Source organism: Meriones unguiculatus, chromosome 6 (assembly GCF_030254825.1).
Source record: "Meriones unguiculatus strain TT.TT164.6M chromosome 6, Bangor_MerUng_6.1, whole genome shotgun sequence".
In the NCBI taxonomy this organism is placed as follows: domain Eukaryota; kingdom Metazoa; phylum Chordata; class Mammalia; order Rodentia; family Muridae; genus Meriones; species Meriones unguiculatus.
Window position 1 is genome coordinate 19237879 of NC_083354.1, and position 18714 is coordinate 19256592.

The 18714-nt window shown below is 45.7% G+C and overlaps 1 protein-coding gene across 2 annotated transcripts in view; it reads right to left on the minus strand.

Moving 5' to 3' along the window:
- Rora (RAR related orphan receptor A) overlaps positions 1–18714 on the minus strand; it is a 731475-nt gene that overhangs the window by 13171 nt on the left and 699590 nt on the right. For both annotated transcript variants that reach the window (XM_060384829.1, XM_021652660.2), the window contains 5 exons: positions 12267–12408; positions 9415–9810; positions 3508–3629; positions 1692–1824; positions 800–907 (listed from right to left, as the gene is read on the minus strand). In XM_060384829.1, the coding sequence (XP_060240812.1) occupies positions 800–907; positions 1692–1824; positions 3508–3629; positions 9415–9810; positions 12267–12408 (901 nt within the window). The remainder of the gene's footprint in view (positions 1–799; positions 908–1691; positions 1825–3507; positions 3630–9414; positions 9811–12266; positions 12409–18714) is intronic.

Sequence of the window (18714 nt, forward strand, 5' to 3'; positions counted from 1 at the left end):
TCTCATTTTGAATGAACAAGATCTAGTGGCTACTGGCTAACTGCAATGCCCTATTGGCTATGACACTCAGGTCCATGCTGGCGGTCTAATTACCATAACTATTCACCAAACTGAAAACATAGCCTGAAAGTCCCCTAAAATAATAAGTCAACCCACCTAAGACTGGTTACATTTTTTGTCTGTTGTATCAGGTTTGGCAACTGGTTAATATTTGTTACAGCAGTGGGCTGTGTTGTACTTGGCTAGAAAAACCTCCTGTCACTCACATTTAAAATAAGCCAGTTAACATATCTTGGGTCCCACTTATTTCTCCTTAATGGCAACATTCTGAATATTTAAGTTGTAGAAACTCAAATGACTTATTTATGATGCATCTGCCATAGATTTCTTTAGTTCAACTGGACTTTTCCATGTTTATGTTTCCTTTTCATAAATGGTTATTGTTTGAAAGGCCAGGGATGGTGGGCTTTTCCATCGTTGCTTCATTTGCATATTCTCTCCATTGCTTGAACACTTTATTCACTGCGAATCTGATTTATTTGAACCTGGAAGGGGAACTAAAAGGCCATGTGATAACTCAATGACCAACCTACAGATGAACTTACGTATGACATAGACAAAGATACTTGCTTGCCTGCTGCCTGTTTCATGGCAAATACCCACAGAGAGTAAAATAGGTGAATCACCCTTTAGTTTTGGTTTCAAATAATCAATTTCATTTTATGCAACAAAAGCCTGCATCTAGCCACATCCCTGCATGGCCCCTGTTTGCAGAGACAAAAACGTGAGATTTCCTTACCTAAGGATTTGAAGACATCGGGGCTGGCATACTTCCCATCAAAGTACACGGTGTTGTTCTGAGAATCAAAGGCACGGCACATCCTAATAAACACCACCTCCAGAGAGCCTGCATGCAGGGAGAATTGTTTAGCATCATCCCCGGCTCTTAGTTCCTTTCTGAGGTGCTAATGCAGTGGCCTTCCTGAGTTGGCACAACGCTGTGTGCAGGGTGGCTTGTCTGTTCTCAGCCACACCAACCCTCCATCCCAGGGGACAGAAGAGACGCAGATCATCTCAGATTGCAGTGAGAAACATCTATGCATAGGAATGACTCTTTGAACTCACAAACATCTTCCCAGTAGCTCAGCATTAGGGCCTGAAGGGAGATAGTAAATTCTGGGAATGCAAAGATTCCCTAGCATAACCTTCTTCCCAGAGGAATAGGAAAATGGAAGGAATGTTTTCTGAACATACCTTTTCAAAAATATATGTACACACACACACACACACACACACACACACACACACACACACCTCACAAAAAACTCGGTGCATATGAGTGTTTTGCCTGCATGTATGTGTGTGTAATCCTGTACATGCCTGGTGTCTGTGGAGGTCAGAAGAGGGCACAGGATCTCAATGGACGGTGGTGAGCCTCCACGTGTGTGCCGTAATGAAACCCAAGTCCTCTGAAAGAGCAGCAAGTCCTCTTAACCACACAGCCATCTTCTCAGACCCCCCGAACACGCCTTTAAAATGATCTTATAAAATGGGTTCAATTTCTGCTAAGCATACACTGAGCTATTATTGCCAGAGAGAACGGCTTCGACACCTTCCTCAGTAAGCATTTCTTTAACAAGCAGGTGAAACAGGCTAGAAGCAACTTCAAGATTCACTCGCAGAGCACATACCTGCTTTTAGAAGCACAATTTGATCATTCTGACACAGCTCCATGAATCCATCAATGCGCTTGGCAAACTCCACCACATACTGGATAGCTTCCGTGATCTTGATGGCACACAACTGCCACATGACCTCCCTCTGCTGTGGAAGAGGGAGACGCACTAACGTAAGACTAGCTGGGGATCCAGTACAGCCGGCTGCACGCCTGCTTCCATGTTTGTAAAAAGCTTTCTTTGGAAATGGGTTAAAAAAAGATTATAGGATTTAAAAAAAATAGTCTCTGTTATTTAGGCTATAGAAGCCTGCTTCCATGTCCCTTCTGCCTCCTGAGATTCCCAGCTTACAGCTTGAAGGCAATGGGATGGTGCTGGCGAGGTGAGGGGTATTATGAACATATGGGGCCAACATTCTAAACACAAGTCACAGCAAGATACATCACTGCTATAGCCATGGGCTCCACAGTGAGAGGAAGATCTTCTCTTAATCTGTTAATTTATTTTAGGGAGCTTCCCCGTGCTCCACTGGGGGTGGAGGCAAGAAAAGGGAGATCGACTTTTTTTTTTTTTTTTTTTTTTTTTTTGTCTATACCCACTGAACTAGATGCTTGATGACATCCATGTTTCCTATATTATACAAGTTGTCTTCTCTTCAGAAATGACATCAAAGCCCTGGGACTTCCCAACCAGTAGGTGTAGGAGTTGCTGAGGCCGAAACCCCTATTTCATGAGGCTTGCTAGCTCTCACTGCATTGTTGGCTCTCATCTATGGCTCGGATGATGGGGTCTTCCTTTGTACTAAAAAGCAGACTAATTGAGATGCTGCTAGTCTCTGCCTCCCACTCATTGCAGTGTCCTGGGGCTTTCGCTTTGCTGATCTGCTCTCCCACTAAAACCTGCAGTTTAAGGTTATTTCTAACAGTACGATGGGACCAAACCCTGGAACTGAGTCACATGAGGCCATGGTCCTGATGGTCCCACTGTGTGGTCATAGCCAAGGGATAATTTACTCCCATGGAACAGTGAAGGGAAGGATTCTCCTCCATCATCTCTATGGTCCTTTCCCAGCCTGACTTTCTACCATCTTCTCTTTCCAAAGGCAAAATGGATAATTACCATTTCCCTACCTTCAGCTTACCCTCCCACTTTAGTGGCCCATTGGCCATTATCATAGAGACAAAAGCAAGTAGGGTCACAACCTGCCAGGCTCATCTTCAGTTCTGAGCAATTACAGCCAGACCCTTCAAACCTCATTCTTCTTCTTTTTTACTTTTTAGAAGATTTTATTTTTAAGTGCGTGTGTATGTGTTTAAGACAGAGGTTTCAGGTACCCTGAAGCTTGAGTCTCAGGCAAGCTTCCTGATCTGGGTCTTGGAAATCAAACTAGATCCTCTGGAAGAGCAGCAAGTACTCTTAACCTGCAAACTATTTCTTCTATCACCTAAGCCCTGTCCTTGCCCACAATCTCTAACCAACTCCTTGTTAATCTCAAAGCATGCAGGTTGGGGCTGAAATTATTTTCACCAATTCTTAGACCTCAAAATCTTCTATTGTGGCATCAGAACAAATCCTTGCTCACAGAGGCTTTCGGAAGCTGCCTGATCTAGTCCCCTACTGGCACACAGAGGGACTTACAAAACACAATTTGTCCCAGCTGAACTTAGCATATCAGGAAGACAACAAAAAGTAAGGTCCTAACCAGCGATTTGAGCTCTGAGGCAGGACAGTCAGCCTTCTGTCTTGTTTGTACTTTTGAATGAATGCCTTCCTTCACTGCCCCCGCCCCCCAATGCTGCCTCAACGGGAAGAGAGAGTCCTCTGACTCTACCTTGTTCTGATAGTTTTCAATCTCCTCCTGCAGGAAGGTCTGCCACGTTATCTGCTGGAGCTCCTCCCGCAAGTACTGACAGGTTTCCAGGTGGGATTTGGATATGTTCTGTGCAAGATGTTCTGGGGGAGAAAAACGAGATCACGGCCATGAACTTTCAGGAACCAGTAACTCTTCCACTTGGGTCATTTGCCTTAAAAAGTAACTCATGCAAAGCAATGTGCTGACCCTTTTGATTTTTTGTAATCTTGTTTTATTTGTGTGTGTGTCTGTGTACACATCTTTTTATTTTTGCATGTGTGTACATACGGAGTCTTACTCAATTGCTCTTCTCACTTTTTTTCTTTTGTTCATGGCTGGGTTGTTCACTGAACCTAGAGCTCTTTGATTCAGCTAGACTGGCTGGCAGTGAGCCCCCGGGTCTGCTGCTCTCTTCCTCCCAGTGCTGTGCTTATATCATGCCCAACTTCCTCCTTCCCTCTCTTTATTAAACAAGGGTTCTTAGGGATTGAACTCAAGACTTCATGCTGTAATGGGAAGCCCTTCCTTCCTTCCTTCCTTCCTTCCTTCCTTCCTTCCTTCCTTCCTTCCTTCCTTCCTGTTGTTTTTCATGACAGTGTTTCTCTGTCTGTTCTGGACTCACTTTGGCTGTCCTGGACTCACTTTGTAGAACAGGCTGGCCTTGAACTCACAAAGATGCAAGCACTTTCTTGACTGAAACATCTCTCAGCTCAGAAAATGAGACAGCTGGTTACCTTTGATTTTCTAGCAAACATCACTGAGGCATGAACAGATTATGTAGCAGTCTGGCAAAGAGATACCCTGGACTGAAACTATCTGGAGCTGTATCTCTGCCTTGCTATTTCTGAGATATATGAGGTTGGCAAGTTATTTAGCCTCTCTGTACTTGGCTTTCCTCCTTGGTAAAATGAAGAAAACGGCACTTGTTCATAGGGCTGTTGTGAGAATCATATGAATCACAGAACAGGGAGTATCACCCCCATATATATATATTATACACACACATACACACGTTTATATATGTATATGATGCTGCATAGTTGTTATACTGTGTTTAAGGGCTTTGGTGATATTAAATATATGCCAAAGATGTCCCTAGAATTGGTCATCTGTGGACATGTGTGGACACACAGAAAAGATAATTCAAGATATCAGAAAATAAAGTATAAGGCAAATCATCACAAAATAAAGGTAGTCACTCTCAGGATAGGGAGAGATGAGGGCTGGCTGAACAGGACTGGAGAATGCTTCTTAGGAAAGGAGGAATAGCATGTTGGACCCCAAGAGATGCACCCCACAGGAGGGGTCAGTTGTGTTGGGAGGGGCATCAGGTCTATCTAGAAGGGAGATTGGATGAAAGAACACATGTGGCAAGTCTGCAACTTGAAATCTTGAGATGGGAGGATGGAAGTCTATTTGAGGCTAGCCTGATCTACACAGAAAGTTCCAGCCTAGCATGTCTACAGAGCAAAACCCCGTCTCAAAATTTAAAGAATTGACAGGCGTTTACAAACATCAACTCATATGGAAAAAATGATCACGTTCCCAGGGTCTTGAGTTCATGGCAGGGAAGCCACTCAGGATGACAGAATGCAAGGCTGGCGACAGCAGCAAGGCAGCCTGCTTGTTTACAAATATGCTATGGCTTCCATCAGACAGAAGGAGACATGTTTATGTGAAAACAGAAAGTTCACCTAAATGCACTTTGAAACCAGAGTCTCCTTGGAGACACAGAAACATAATAAACCCTAATAGGCCTGTTTGGCGACACACAGGTAACAGATCAGCCTGGATAAATCGTATTTCTTTTTTTTTTTTTTTTTAAATCGAGCATAAACAAAAGAAAGCACTTCAAGGAGACAGAGCTGAGAAGAAGCAGAGAAGCCTGCTCATGAAGTTCAAAAGAATGGATGAAAATTAAAGCTTAGATAAAGAGCTCTCTCTTACTGTGGAGGACCGTGTCTAGACTATAAACCAAGATTTGCATATTAAAAAAAATGAGGCCCAGGAGGTCCTACAGGGTTCACACTCTGCTCATCCTCATGTCTTTTCCAGTTATTACGGTCAACACCTTGTTTCGACAGATCTTAACAAATATTACTGGAAGCCAGGTATGGTGCTAACATGCCTATGATCTCAGTGCTTAGAAGGCTGAGACAGGATTGCCCTGCGTTTCAAGGCCGGCCATAGTGAGTTTCAGGGGTACGGAGTGAAGCCCTGTCTCAAATTTTATTCAGGGCTGAGGACGTAGCTCAGAGACACAGTGCTTGTTTGCCATGCTCAAGACCTTAGGTTTGATCCCCAGCACAGCAAACTGGTTCGTAAACACCTGGAGTGTGGCTTTCACAGCAGCCAATAGGAAAAGGACTAACGCAGTGCACACAGTGCGCCCGGCCAGCAGGGGGCAGCAGCTACATTCTGAACAACTGTTCAGGCGGTGTTTCTGATTCTGGTTCTTAATAGATCTGGCAAGGCTAATGTTTTTAAGACCCTTCACTATTTCTGAATGTCCCTTTTGGCAAAGGAGAGTATAACCAGATTGCATAACATTTAGGAAGTTAGTGTGGCTCTTGGACTGGTGGGGACGGTGAAGTCCTAACACCTAGGAGTTAGGAGACAAGCTCTGTGGGCAGAGCTAGCAGGGTAGTTATTTTTCCTGCTTCGTGATACAAGTGAGCCAATCTCCTTCCTCAATCGTGGCCACCTCAGTACTGTCAGGGTACCAGCTGCATTCCACCCGTTGCCCTTGGGCACAGATACTATGGATACAGCCCAATGCAAAGCTGTAAGCTTACTTTGAAAAGGAGAGATGGGGCAACAAAATCTCAAAATTTTCCTTGAATTGTGTGTGTTACAATGTTTAAACCCTTCAGATGAGAAGTCCTGACTTCTAATATTTTTCTCTCAGACTGTCAGGGTAGGGCAGAACTTTTGATATCATCAAATAACACCATTTAATATTATTAAACATTGTAACATTTTATAACACAATCATTAGCATTTACACAGCACTTGCTATGTGGCAGACCCAAAGGACTTACATGTCTTCTGAAGCTACCTATCTGCCTCTATCTATTTACTACCTACCTACCTAGGAAGGTGACAGTTCTGTCCCCATTTCTTTGGCTGGGCACCTGAGCCAATGTGGTTGCATAACTTTTCCCAGGTGTTACAGTTGTCCAGAGGTCTGGTGCAAATGTCATCTGGTTTCAGAGTTTGTGCTAACCTTTGTACAGCTGTGAATGCACAAGAGGGACAGCTGCAGCTTGCAGGCTGTGAAGCTCAATGGGTTGTTCAACCAACTACAAAGCTAGGAGGGACGGACCACAGCCCACATACACTGACTTCATGTCTGAGCTTTCTCCGTCAGCCGTCTCTCGCACAAGGTACTAGCTGACAGTTGCTGTAACAAACACAGTTAGCGCTTCTTTATAAAGCAAACCTTGGTTGTTTATCTGGAATGCATGATTCAGGCACTAACTGAATGCCAAGGGCAAGATTTCCTAGCCAAGGCTGAAGGCCTGTGCTGCTCAAAATTCTGCGGGTAAAATGAGACAGGATTGGACTCGGGATACGTTCATGTAGGACTTATTTTCCTCTTGTGCAATTTCATTTGCTGAAATTCTGATGACAAAGTTTAGCCTACAAGAAGGTCAGGAGTTTTTGTTAGAAAGGACCACAGGACGTAGGCTGTGCTGAAAATCTCACAGATTACGAAGTAGCTTTGAAGAAGGCTCAGCCAGTCTTAGGCCGTTTTCATGCCACGTTCAACTCCCTCCAACTACCCTGACATACAAATGGGATCTATCCCTTTTCAGAAGAATCCTAATTTGCTTTTCAGTTTGGTTCTCTTTGAGTCAATTCATCCTGGAAAATGCTATAAACCCATGGCTCCCAGACCCACAGGGAGGTGACCGGTATAGGTCTGTCCAGAGACTTGAGGGCACCAGCCCAGCCATTTTTAGCCCCGTTCAGGTATTTGTGCACTTTTAGCCAAAAAACCATGTGCTTTGTACTGCCTTGACTCAGGCAAACAGGCAGGTTCACTGTCCCCGCAGTGGAGCGGGAGCAGGCTTGGGGTGAGTCAGGTCGCTTTGCTGGGAAGCATGTCAGCTTTCAATCATATCCTTATTCATTTTTGACAATTTAATTCTCATTGCAGCTCTGCTTCAGGCTCAGCCAACCAAGATTCCATGACCGAAAAAAAAAAAAAAAGGTTTGATATTTTTTTTTTCCTCCTGAACTAGAACAAAACCTACCTCTGCTCAGCATGACTCCGAGTCCAGAGGTTTCTCTGCTAATCAAAAGAGTGTCGGCACACACCGTTAGTGCTGTGCGGTGGTTAAAGAGCAGGCTCAGAACGCCCCGGCTCCCGAGGATTTAAATTTAGATCCATAAAGAGGTGCTTGTGTAGGGAAAAAAAAAAACCCTAAAGAGCATTCAATTTGTTCTATTTGGAGATTTTTTTTTTGGACTGGAAATATACATTTTCCCTTAAGAAAAAAAAAATGTTTTCTGGGGTACAGAGGTGGAGGTGCCGTCTCGAGAACACGGCCTTTACGGCTGTGAACGGAGGGTTTCTGCGCTCAAGGCAGAGCCTGCTGGCTCCTCAGCACCCCAGGTCTCACTGCAGCTCCCCGGGCTGCAGCAGCTAATTGAAGTACCCCAAAGGAGCATGATAACCCCATGGACAGAATCGCTGGGAGCAGCAGAGCACTCCAGGACTGGAAAGCCTCTTATCAAAGTTTTTCTAATAATAGTGCCTTATTAAAAATAATTGATTAAATATAGCAGAAGATGCTATAATGCACATGAAGGGACCGTTTCTGCTGTCTGTGCCATCAGCGTTTCTGGGCTATCATCCCCTCCTGAAACAGCTTTGTCCCAACAACAAGGAAAACAGACTTAGTGTTCTCTTCTTCTTTTTCTTCTTCTTGGCAAAGACAGCCCTGTAGGAAATCTTACCAGCTTTGTCACCAGTGGTCATCTCCAAAACATTTTGGCAAGTTGAGAGAGAAGCCACCTTGGGCACTTACAATTCACAGCAGTGCAGCAAAGCTTGGCTACCTGAGGGCCCACCGGTCGGGTCATCTCCCTGGGGTGCCAGGTGGTTGCTGGTATTCACAAACACTGGCCCAATGTAATAAAAAAAATTCTATCTCCCCCAAAGAGCGGATAAGCTGATTTTTATTGTCAGCATTCAAGTTTAGCAGGCTGACTGTGATGGGGAAAGAATGTAATTATCACACCTGTAATGATCAGCCGCAGGTGACAGTATGCTGCTCTTGGGATTCGGAACCGTACCACATGCCTGTTGGCCATTCTTTCACTAAACCTGAACACTTACAATAAAAAAAATCGGCTTATCAGCTCTTCGTGGTGAGACTGAATTTTTTAAGTCGCACTGGGCCAGTACTTGTGAACACCAGATGTGCACAGGCTGGATATGCACTGAAATGTCACCCTGACCTTCATGACCTATTTGTACTTGTCAGCTAACAATTGAAAAATGGTGGCAACCAATTCAAGAACTTAAAAATTACAAATATATATATCTCTATGTCTGGTTAGGTTTGGTTAGTGGACTTCGTGTTTGTGTGTGACTTTAGGTATAGAGCAATAGCTGGAGTCTAAGTGAATTAACTGGTTCGAGCAGCCTTGCCGGGCACTTATGGCGCACTGTGGAACACGGGCTGCTTACAAACAGCCTGCCTAGCTCCTGAGCAGTGGTGCACTTACTGAGAACGCCACAGGAAGCCGTCAGACAGCGAGGCTGGCTTCTGAATCTTGGAAAGGTGGAGGAGAGAGACAGTCCCTTGTCCCCCTCTCACTTCACAGGGGTATATGCCCAGAGCAAGCCAGAGGCAGCCCGCACACCCGCCTTACCTAGTTCCGCCATGGACACGGTTGGGGAAGTCTCTCCATTGGTGAAGGAGCAGTAGGGGAAGAAGCCGGATGCTGGTGTGTAGTCACATATGGGTTCGGGTTTGATCCCATTGATGTCCAATCCCGACTGGTCTGGGGAGGGCTGGATGTCCAGGTAGAAGCTGCTGACAGCCGAGTCGGCCTTGCTGCCCTCCGGGGTGTGCCCGTCCATGTAGGTGCTGAGGTCATCGTGCAGTTCCGTCAGCCCATTGGCTGAGATGTTGTAGGTGGGCGTCAGCGGCTCAGCCTCCCCCGGCTGCTGCTGGTGGTCTCGCTGCTGCTGCTGCATCCGGTGCTTCTGCACCTCCGCGTACAAGCTGTCTCTCTGCTTCTTGGACATCCGGCCAAACTTGACAGCTGGGAAGAGGGAAAGCAAAGAGCACCTTGAACCAGGCAGCATTAGCCTCTCCCAAGCTTTCAGGTTTCCAGAAAGTCTCAGAGCAGGCCAGCACAAAAGCAGGTCACCCACAGGCAAGAACAGGCTTCCTCACATGCCCCGGGTGACACACATTTTTGCAAGCCAGCCCAGGCAACCCTTCTTCCCCTGTTTACCTGCAGCCTTGTACCCTTAGGCTCCTTGAGAATATGTTTTGTTTTTTTTCTTTTTGAGATAGGACCTCGCTAGGTAGCCCAGACTGGCCTCGAACTGGTGGTCAGCCTGCCTCAACCTCCTGAGTGTTGGGGTAACAGGCATGCTCCATCTGGCTCTGGGTGTTAGCTAAATGTTCATTACCACAAGGCCTAACCTGGGCCTGCCCCTTAATTTAGAGTGTTCGAACATATGGGCAGAGATGCAGAGACTCATACTAAATATTCTATCCTGTTCATAGGAATGAAGTTCTTCCTGGCTGACCAGCTGGTGCTCTATGGTGAGGGCCATCTAGAGTTTCCCCAAATTGTAAGTCTGACTCTACCTGACCTATGAGACCTGCTGGCCGTTGTGGCCTTTCCTTTATTTTGTTTTTGGAGATGGGTCATTTTACTGTGTGGCCCAGGCTGGCCCTGACTCCCAGGTGCAAGCGATCATCCTCTCTGCCTCCCAAGTAGCCAAGGCACACACAGGTGGGTCTGAACTGGAGCCATCATTAAGTGATAATTTGCTCTACAACCATTTAGCCTCAGGTAGAAAGAACAACAGACGGCAAGCCTTGTAAGATCCTATGGGGAGGGTCTGTGCCTACGGTGCTTCTCCTCAGGATTGGTCCTCAGGTTTAAGGGTGGCAGGGGTTAGAGCAGCTCCCCACTTCACTGTCTCAGGTGTTTTCTCCTGAAACACCCATCCAGATAATAGAAAACAGCTTTCCTGGTTTGGATTCTCCCACTGAGGGTGTCCCCCGCCCTCCTTGTCTAGGCACTGTGTAGATGAAGCTTCTCCTGGAGGGACTTAGTTCTCCTAATTGATTGTAGTTAAATTGATTCCTGATTGGGGGGATGAACTCATTTATTCCACCACTGTCAGAGTGACATGAGGGGCAGAGACAGGGGAGATGAAAATGAAGCTGGGAGCCAAGAGCCCACTCCACTGACCAGTTGGTGGACTCTTCTTGCCAGGGGAGGATGTGCTGTCCTTCATACAGTGGGAACAAATGAGAATATCAGCCATTTTGGAGCTTCTACAGCTTGGCTGGATGCCAAACAGGCATATAATTTTATAAACCTTGAAATACATTGCTTTCTCCCAACAACTTATACTATTTTATGACATACATATGTAAAAAGTCATCCTGGAAATACTTAATTTGGGAAGGGGGAAATAAATTTTAGAACACCCCATAGGTAAAACTTCTGCCCTGCCTATGTAATTATGTTTTAACCTTTGTCATAATAAAATGACAGTTGTATACAGTGAATGGGGGAAAAAAGGATCAGCTCTCAAGGAGATGCATTTATAACTTACATTTAAACTTACAGGCTGATAAGAGCCATTCCTAACTGTCAGTTTAATGCTGTTGGAGGACCAACTTGAATACAACATGGATTCTGAGCTACCAGTCTCCTAACAGCAAAAGCTTGACCTCTGTAGTGGTGCAGAGACACTCACAGAGGATGTTGTGAGAATGAACTTGAGCCACCTGGGTGGCTTCGCCAGCCCTAAAAACATCTGATGGTGGGCAGGACAGACTGACACTCCACCCAAGGAGGTCTCTGGAGACAGTCAGTCAGTGTACTCAGAAAAGTCCTTAAAATGGAGCAGCTGCATTTCCTGCAAGTTTCCACGCATAACTGTCTGGAATCCTGGTGTTGGGTATTCAGTGCACTTGAGAGTGGCTTTGGGGAGTGCCTTGAGATGCTCTGTAATTGGATAGGGGCCCTACTCTAGTCATTACGCCTCCTCTTAATGAAAAAGGACATCTATCACCAAGCCTCGCTTTGTACTATTTTCGCACGTTCGGAAGGTGCAAACATCTGACTCTGGCAGGCAACTTGGATGACCCAGTTAGTGTGAAGAACCATTTCCTGCCAAATGCCAGTAGACTTACCAGCATAAGGCAAGTACCAATTTGTCCTGGCTTGGGTTTCCTGCAGGAGGCATGTTTACAAAACTCCTCAGGTGACCCAAAACTATAGTTTCTGAACTACTGACAATCTGAAGGTTTTCTGACTACAAGATGCTTCTCTGCCTACCCTCATCAGCTAGCCAGCTGACTCCAGTAGACCTAGGATACTGGAAGTGCTGTGGACTGCAGAGAGCTGCTACAGGGGCCTGGAAAGGGGCTAGGAGGGCTTCCCCTGATGACACAACCAGCGCCCACGCTTCAAGAACGTTTGCCCAGCCACATGCATTTGTCCCGCTCCAGCTGTGCGAGGCTCACCATCTCGAGACATCCCCACGGCAAGGCATTTCTGCAGTCGACAGTGCTGGCAGCGGTTTCTGCTGGTTCGATCGATCAAGCAGTTCTTCTGCCGAGGACAGGAGTAGGTGGCATTGCTCTGCTGACTTCTCCTGAAAAAGCCCTGCGATTCAGTTATAAATACGGAACAGGTTAGTGTCAGTTCCGGCGGAGAGACCAAAACCTGTGTACTAAGCATCAAGCACCGCGAGGCATTAATATTTAATGGAGGGTTAAGCTCGGAGCAGAATCGGCTAGGAGACCATTAATGAAATTAAAGTCGCTTCTTTTTGCTGGAGTAAAATTAACCCCCAGAGCCTAATCCTCCATCCCTTACACATGCAAAACTTCCTTTAACTTCTTCCACCCAATTGCCTGTGTAAAAGACACATGATCAAAACAAAGGCTGACCAAACAGAGCAATGCGCTTGCTGGAATGACACCAAAAGATTTGCTTAACCTGTATCTCCAAAATATCTTTTCTTTTTGTGTGTGTCGGGGTATACACCGGTGTGTGCATATGTGTTTGTGTGTGTACATGTATGTTCCTATGTGTGCCTCGGAGGAGAGGAGGCAATCAGTTGTCCTGGTGTCACACTCTGCCTAATTTCATTGAAACAGGGTCTCTCGCTGTCCCTGGAAGTAGACTCTCAGGCTGCAAGCCCCGTGAGAATCCCACCTCTGTTTCCCACAGTGCTGGAGTGGCAGGCGCCCATGTCAGTGTCTGGCTTTTTACGTGGGCTCTGGGGATGCAAACATAGGTTCTCATACTGATGCAGCAAGTGTGGTATCCCACGAAGTCACCTATCTCCCCGGCCTCCAAAACACTTCTGGTAAAATAAACACCTCTCCAGGCTGCCCAGGGTTAAGAATGTGGGCGCACTCAGCTGGCTTTCAGTCTGGGTGTGTGGTGGTGTGGAGTTCTCCCTCTGCCCCTCAGGTTGTTCCTAAGCCTGGTGCAATAGTCAGATGACACTTGGACTGATTACTTTAAAGACCAGTTGCATTGGGGATTCTCAATCCTCAATGGCTGGGAATCAGCAGTGTTTAGAATAATGGCCTTTAGGATTTGACAGGTCCAGTGTGATGAAAATCGGCTTCTTATCTGTATTGAGTGCTGTGCCGGAAATATGAGGGAGCTAAGAACCTCAAGGATGCTGGTTTTGCTTCTGTGTTTATTAACTTCCTGATTTTCAGAACTAGGACCACAAGGTGCAAGCTTTTCTCTAGGGATTTTTTTTTTTAAAGCAGAAACCCACAAGCTTACCATAGGTGCAGTGTTTCCACTATCACTTACTTGAAAATACATTCTAATCCACCATAGATTTCTTATGCAACACATGTGCTAGAAGCATATTTTATAACTTCCAAAATACATGGCAGTGGCAGTGTTGGGGATATATGTATATTTATATATTTTTCTTTCGGTGGAATTTTAATCTGGGCAAAAGAAAAATACATGAAAGAAAAGTAAGGAGCTGTTTGTGTGAAGCAGAGCCACAGAGGGAACAAGACAGAGAGTGGTCATTTCCAGAGCTCTCTTTAATGACAGGCATCAGTGAGGCAGGGAGAGAAGAAAGAATGGACTGGATAATGTCAAAATATTGATGGTATACTTCAGCCAACAGATTCTTCCGGAGGCAGATTTGGCTACTGTATCAGAACTGGTAAGGACAGAAGCAAGATGTGCTTGTCCTGTAAGCCAGAAATCTTTTAAGGAACAAACATTAAAAGAATGCTAGAGAAATGGTACAAAGTTTCACCAGAAGATGCTCTTTAGAGCACTAGATGCCCACAGTGACTGACTTGAGTTTCAGTGCACGCTAATACCATGGTGCCGGGCGACCACTGAAAATTGTGATTCAGAAATACCATTAGAATAAAAGGCGATTAAACTGGCTCAAGTACTAAGCCTGGTATACAACAGTTTGAGAGTGAGAGAGCATCCCATATTTGATGTAACAGAAACTAAAGAAAAGCTGGTCTTGGCTAGTGGGGCCATAAGTGAGTCAAATTTTCTCTTTGCTTTCTGATTATTTCTCTACAGATGGACAGACAGGTATGTAAGGCACTGGGAATCTGCCACCATTGGCCTCATCTGCAGCTCTCTGTGATGACTGGGGTCTGTGTAAAGCAAGTCAAGTAAGTTAGCTGCCTGTGAGCTCAGCTTTTCTCACCTGCTTTGTATCAAGTCCAGTGTCTTTTGAAAAGCAGTCCCCTGTCAAAATATTTAAGGCCCTGTGTGTGTGTGTGTGTGTGTGTGTGTGTGTGTGTGTGTGGTTCCTGGTAAAAAGGGAGAAAAAGCTTTCTTAGAATTTACTAGAAGGAAGCCAAGAAAATATATTTTAAAATACACCAAGAGGTCACCTGCCTGGATGTTCATTTCAGCCTCTGTCTGAGCTGAGTATTTATTGCTTTCCTGAGACTCAGCCACTGTCCACACCCTTTCTGTTTCTTTCACAGGGATTTTAACTTTTATTTTATTTTCTTGATTTGTGTGAAGGGTAAAGGGACTGGAGCCCCTCAGATGGGATGACTTGCTCAAAATCCCACCTCCAGCATGGCAGGAAGCCAGGGCAGGGATTTTTCCAGACTTTCCAGAATACCCTTGTCCCTTTTGTTTCCACAATTTGTCAAAGAAATCGACAGTTTCTTTGTCCATTTGTCAAACGTCCCTTCCCACTCTCACAGAGGCCCACCATTAAATGAGTGTCCAAAGCCAAGGCACTGATGAAGTAGCAGGACTGACTCTGAAGTGATCGTTCTCCTTTAGATTGCTTCTTTAGCTGCCTCAGGCCGCTGCACAGGCATCTTAACATGGTCTACGACTGCAGCCGAGGTGGGAGTCACGCAAGAGATGAGTCTCAGCCTCATCCCATCCCCTCCTCTCTCCCTCCGCAGTATGTCTCCTTTGGTCCATCTTACCTCCCTCACCCACACTGCAATCGCTGGTTCATTCCCAGAGTGAACGACAACAAAACTGAGGGCACAGAGTCTGATTGTCAGGGCCGTCAGAGTAAATCGGCCACACATGTCAAGGAAATTTAATACAGCATTCTAAGTATCTAGGGTTGAAGGAGTGGACCGACCCTGGAGCTCGTGACTGGCTTCCAAGCTCTCTGCCTAGATGTGAAGTTGGGAAGACAAAATCCGGCAGGCACACCCTCTTCACCTCACACTTACTCTTCAGCTGAGCCTGTCAGGCAGCTTTGAGAGGGCTGGGCTGAGAACCAGGAAGAGGCCGATCTCATGGACAAAGACAACAGTTAACTCCATCACCGAGCAATTTTACTAGCCAAAAGTGAGGTCAGAGCACATGAAGTAGTTCCATCCTACCCATGGTGGGCTTGAGAGACAAGCCTTCAGGATCTACCTCAGGTAGGAGATGCTTAAGAAGAAATAGGCCAGTGCCCCTTTCTAGGGAGCGACTGCCCTGACTCGGCTAAACTGAACTCTGCATTTTCAGAAAGCCTGAGAACTCTCCCTTCTTCTGTGTGGTTGGCCCATGCATACAGAGTCCAGTAGAAAACTGAGGTTTTTGCTCCTCAGGTGCTGTTCACCTTAGATTTTTGTTCTTTTTCCCACTTTGGCTTTGGAACTCATGATTAGGTTAGGCTAGCTGGCCAGGGACCCAGGCATCTGTCTGTCTCTACCCTCCACCCCCCACAGCACGGGGTTGGTAAATGCATGAATGCAATCACACCTGGCTTTGAACATGGGATTGAACTCAAGTCCTCATGATTACATCAGTCTTCCTTAGGGAATACTCCCCTCCTTAGGGGAGGGTGGTGCAGTTTCTTAGCAGTTTAAATGTTATGCTGGTAAAATAAGTAAAGCTTTAGAATCCACATGAGAGAGAAGAATTAGAAGTGTGAAAGAAACTGTAGAAGGCCTAGTAGGCTCCTTGTTTCTTAACGTGGAAGCAGCACCCTTCTGAGAGGAGGATTCTGTCAGCTTGCAGCACATCCTAGAGAAGACTCCTTTGAGACATGAATTTCTGAGGTTGAGAGCCTGTGGCTAAGCTCTTGGGGGTGGGGGGGATGTGTCTCACAAAGCCAGTGTTCAAGTCAAGGAATGGCAAGAAAAAAGTTAACTACATCTCGGAGCAATTTTACTAGAACCAAAAAGTGAGGTCAGAGCACATGAAGTAGGTCCACCCTACCCATGGTGGGCTTGAGAGACAAGCCATCAGGATCTACCTCAGGTAGGAGATGCTTGGATTGTGGCACACTACCACCACCTAGTGGCTATATGCTGCCATGCAGTCCTTTAAAATCTAAAGCCAATAGGCCCTCTGTGCCAAAGGAGAGTATCAGGCCCTATAGCCCTCAACCAGTGACATGATGGATCACCTACGCAGGTTTTGACAATGCACCATAAATCTGTTACCTTTAGGGATACAGTTTATGTAAACTCACGAGTTTGAGCAACGTGCATTCGTTATACCCATAAAGTCTCACCAACATGAGGAGAGCAATAAGAAATAACGTGGATGGCAGAAAACCAGAGAGGCTTCAGCCACACACAAAAAATTATAAGCAACCAAAGAATGCTGAGAGCCTGAGAAATGATCTTTCCCAGGGAAGTACATGCCAACTAGTTATCCTGTACCAAATGGATAGCCCCGAAACACATCGGAGTAACATTATATAGACTGGGCAGGTTGTATTTAGGAATATATACAGAGAGAGAGAGAGAGCAAAACAACAATGAAAAACAGAGGCTATGTTTGAAAGACAGCAAGGAAGGGTGTATGAGATGGTCTAGAGTGAAGAAAGGAAAAATGATGTAGTTATAAGAAATAAAAATTATGCCCGTGTGTGTCCCTGGGTGGATGTTGTACGCTTGAATGCAGAGGCCAGAAGAGGGCATCAGATCCCCTAGAACTGGAGTTCACCGGCGATTCTGAGCCACTTGAAGTGGTGCTGGGAACTGAACTCTGGAAGACCAACACATGCTCTTAACTGTTGAGACATCTTTGCAACTCCATGTTGCCTTGTCTTTGAGGTGTGTTTCTGAGTCTTATTTGTGATATCTGCTAACTGTTCTTTGGACGTGTCTATTCCTCAGTACTTTCCAGAAAACAATATGGTTATATATCCTGAATTTGACCGTTGGGTATGACTCTTTTATTCCCCGGGTTAGGAGTGGGGCCCAGGTGTTCAGGAGAAAGCTCATACATGGATTCAAGAGCTGAACGCTAAACGTCAGGGAAGTCATTCAATTAAGTTGTTAAACGTAACCATCACTAAAATATAATCATTACTTTTTACAGTGTGTGCTGCTGAGTATATTCCAGCAGCAGTTGGAAATACTGAAGTATCGGTTATTTCTTCCCGACTCTCTCAGCAAGGTGTTGCACTGTGTAGCTTGTAATAGCTCCATGGTGGGGAATTTACACCACAGAAACTGGCAAACACGAGACTTCGGGGCTTGGTTGACCGCTACTACTTTTGGTGGCTGTCTAAATGGAAAAGTCATAAGGTGACCCCGGTGCAGACTGAATTCGAGAGTGTGTCATAACTGTGGCCATGGAGTTGGGAGTAGGGTGGAAAAATGGAAATATTTACCCAGAACTTGAAATTTACTAAACAATTCAGCAGAGTTGTTTACATCGTCACTAACAAAGAGGCGAGGTTCTAAAATGTGTCTCTATTGTCACGTTTTCTTATTCATGTGTGGAGATGAAATTATCAACTCCAATTCATGTTGAAACTATGTAGCCACCATGTAGCTGGTCTCATTTCTCCATCCAAACCTGGGTATGACTCACCTGAGACTCAGTGCTGAAGTCGCCCCCAATGCTTTACCCTCATGGTAACCAGGCAATGGCCACCCGTCCAGGCATCTCTTCCCAAAGTCATAGGCAGGCCAAGCCAAATTACTGTGTTCTAGTTCTCCAAAGGACCTCTGTCCCTGCCATTGCCTGGGACAATCTCTCAACTGGCATCTTTCCTGAACTGCCATGCCTGAGGCATATTCCTACTCTGCCATTATCCCTCTAGTTGCATTATCATGGTCTCCACTGCTGCCTTTGTTCAAAACAGCTAACTAAACTAGATAGATACCTGCTGAAGGCATGACAGGGTGGGAGTGGGGAAGGGGGGTCCCAGTGGCAGTCATATTCTGAGGATGGCTCTAGATGCTGTGTAGGACAATTCATTAACTGTGTTTAAAGTAGCTGCCAGATTTGAGTTCCTGATTCTAGGTGCATCTTACTCATTAACATACCCACTTCCACTTTTTTGTACACATATGTTACAGGCTTGTTTTTATGGTGGGTGTGCCACAGAGCAATCTTGGGCATCAATCCTCAGAAGCTCTATCCATCCTTCCATCCTCCCTTCCTCCCTCCCTTCCTGGCAGGGTATTTTTACTGAGTCCTAGGGCTCCCCAGTTAGGCTAGGCTGGCCTCGGGGATTCTTCAGGG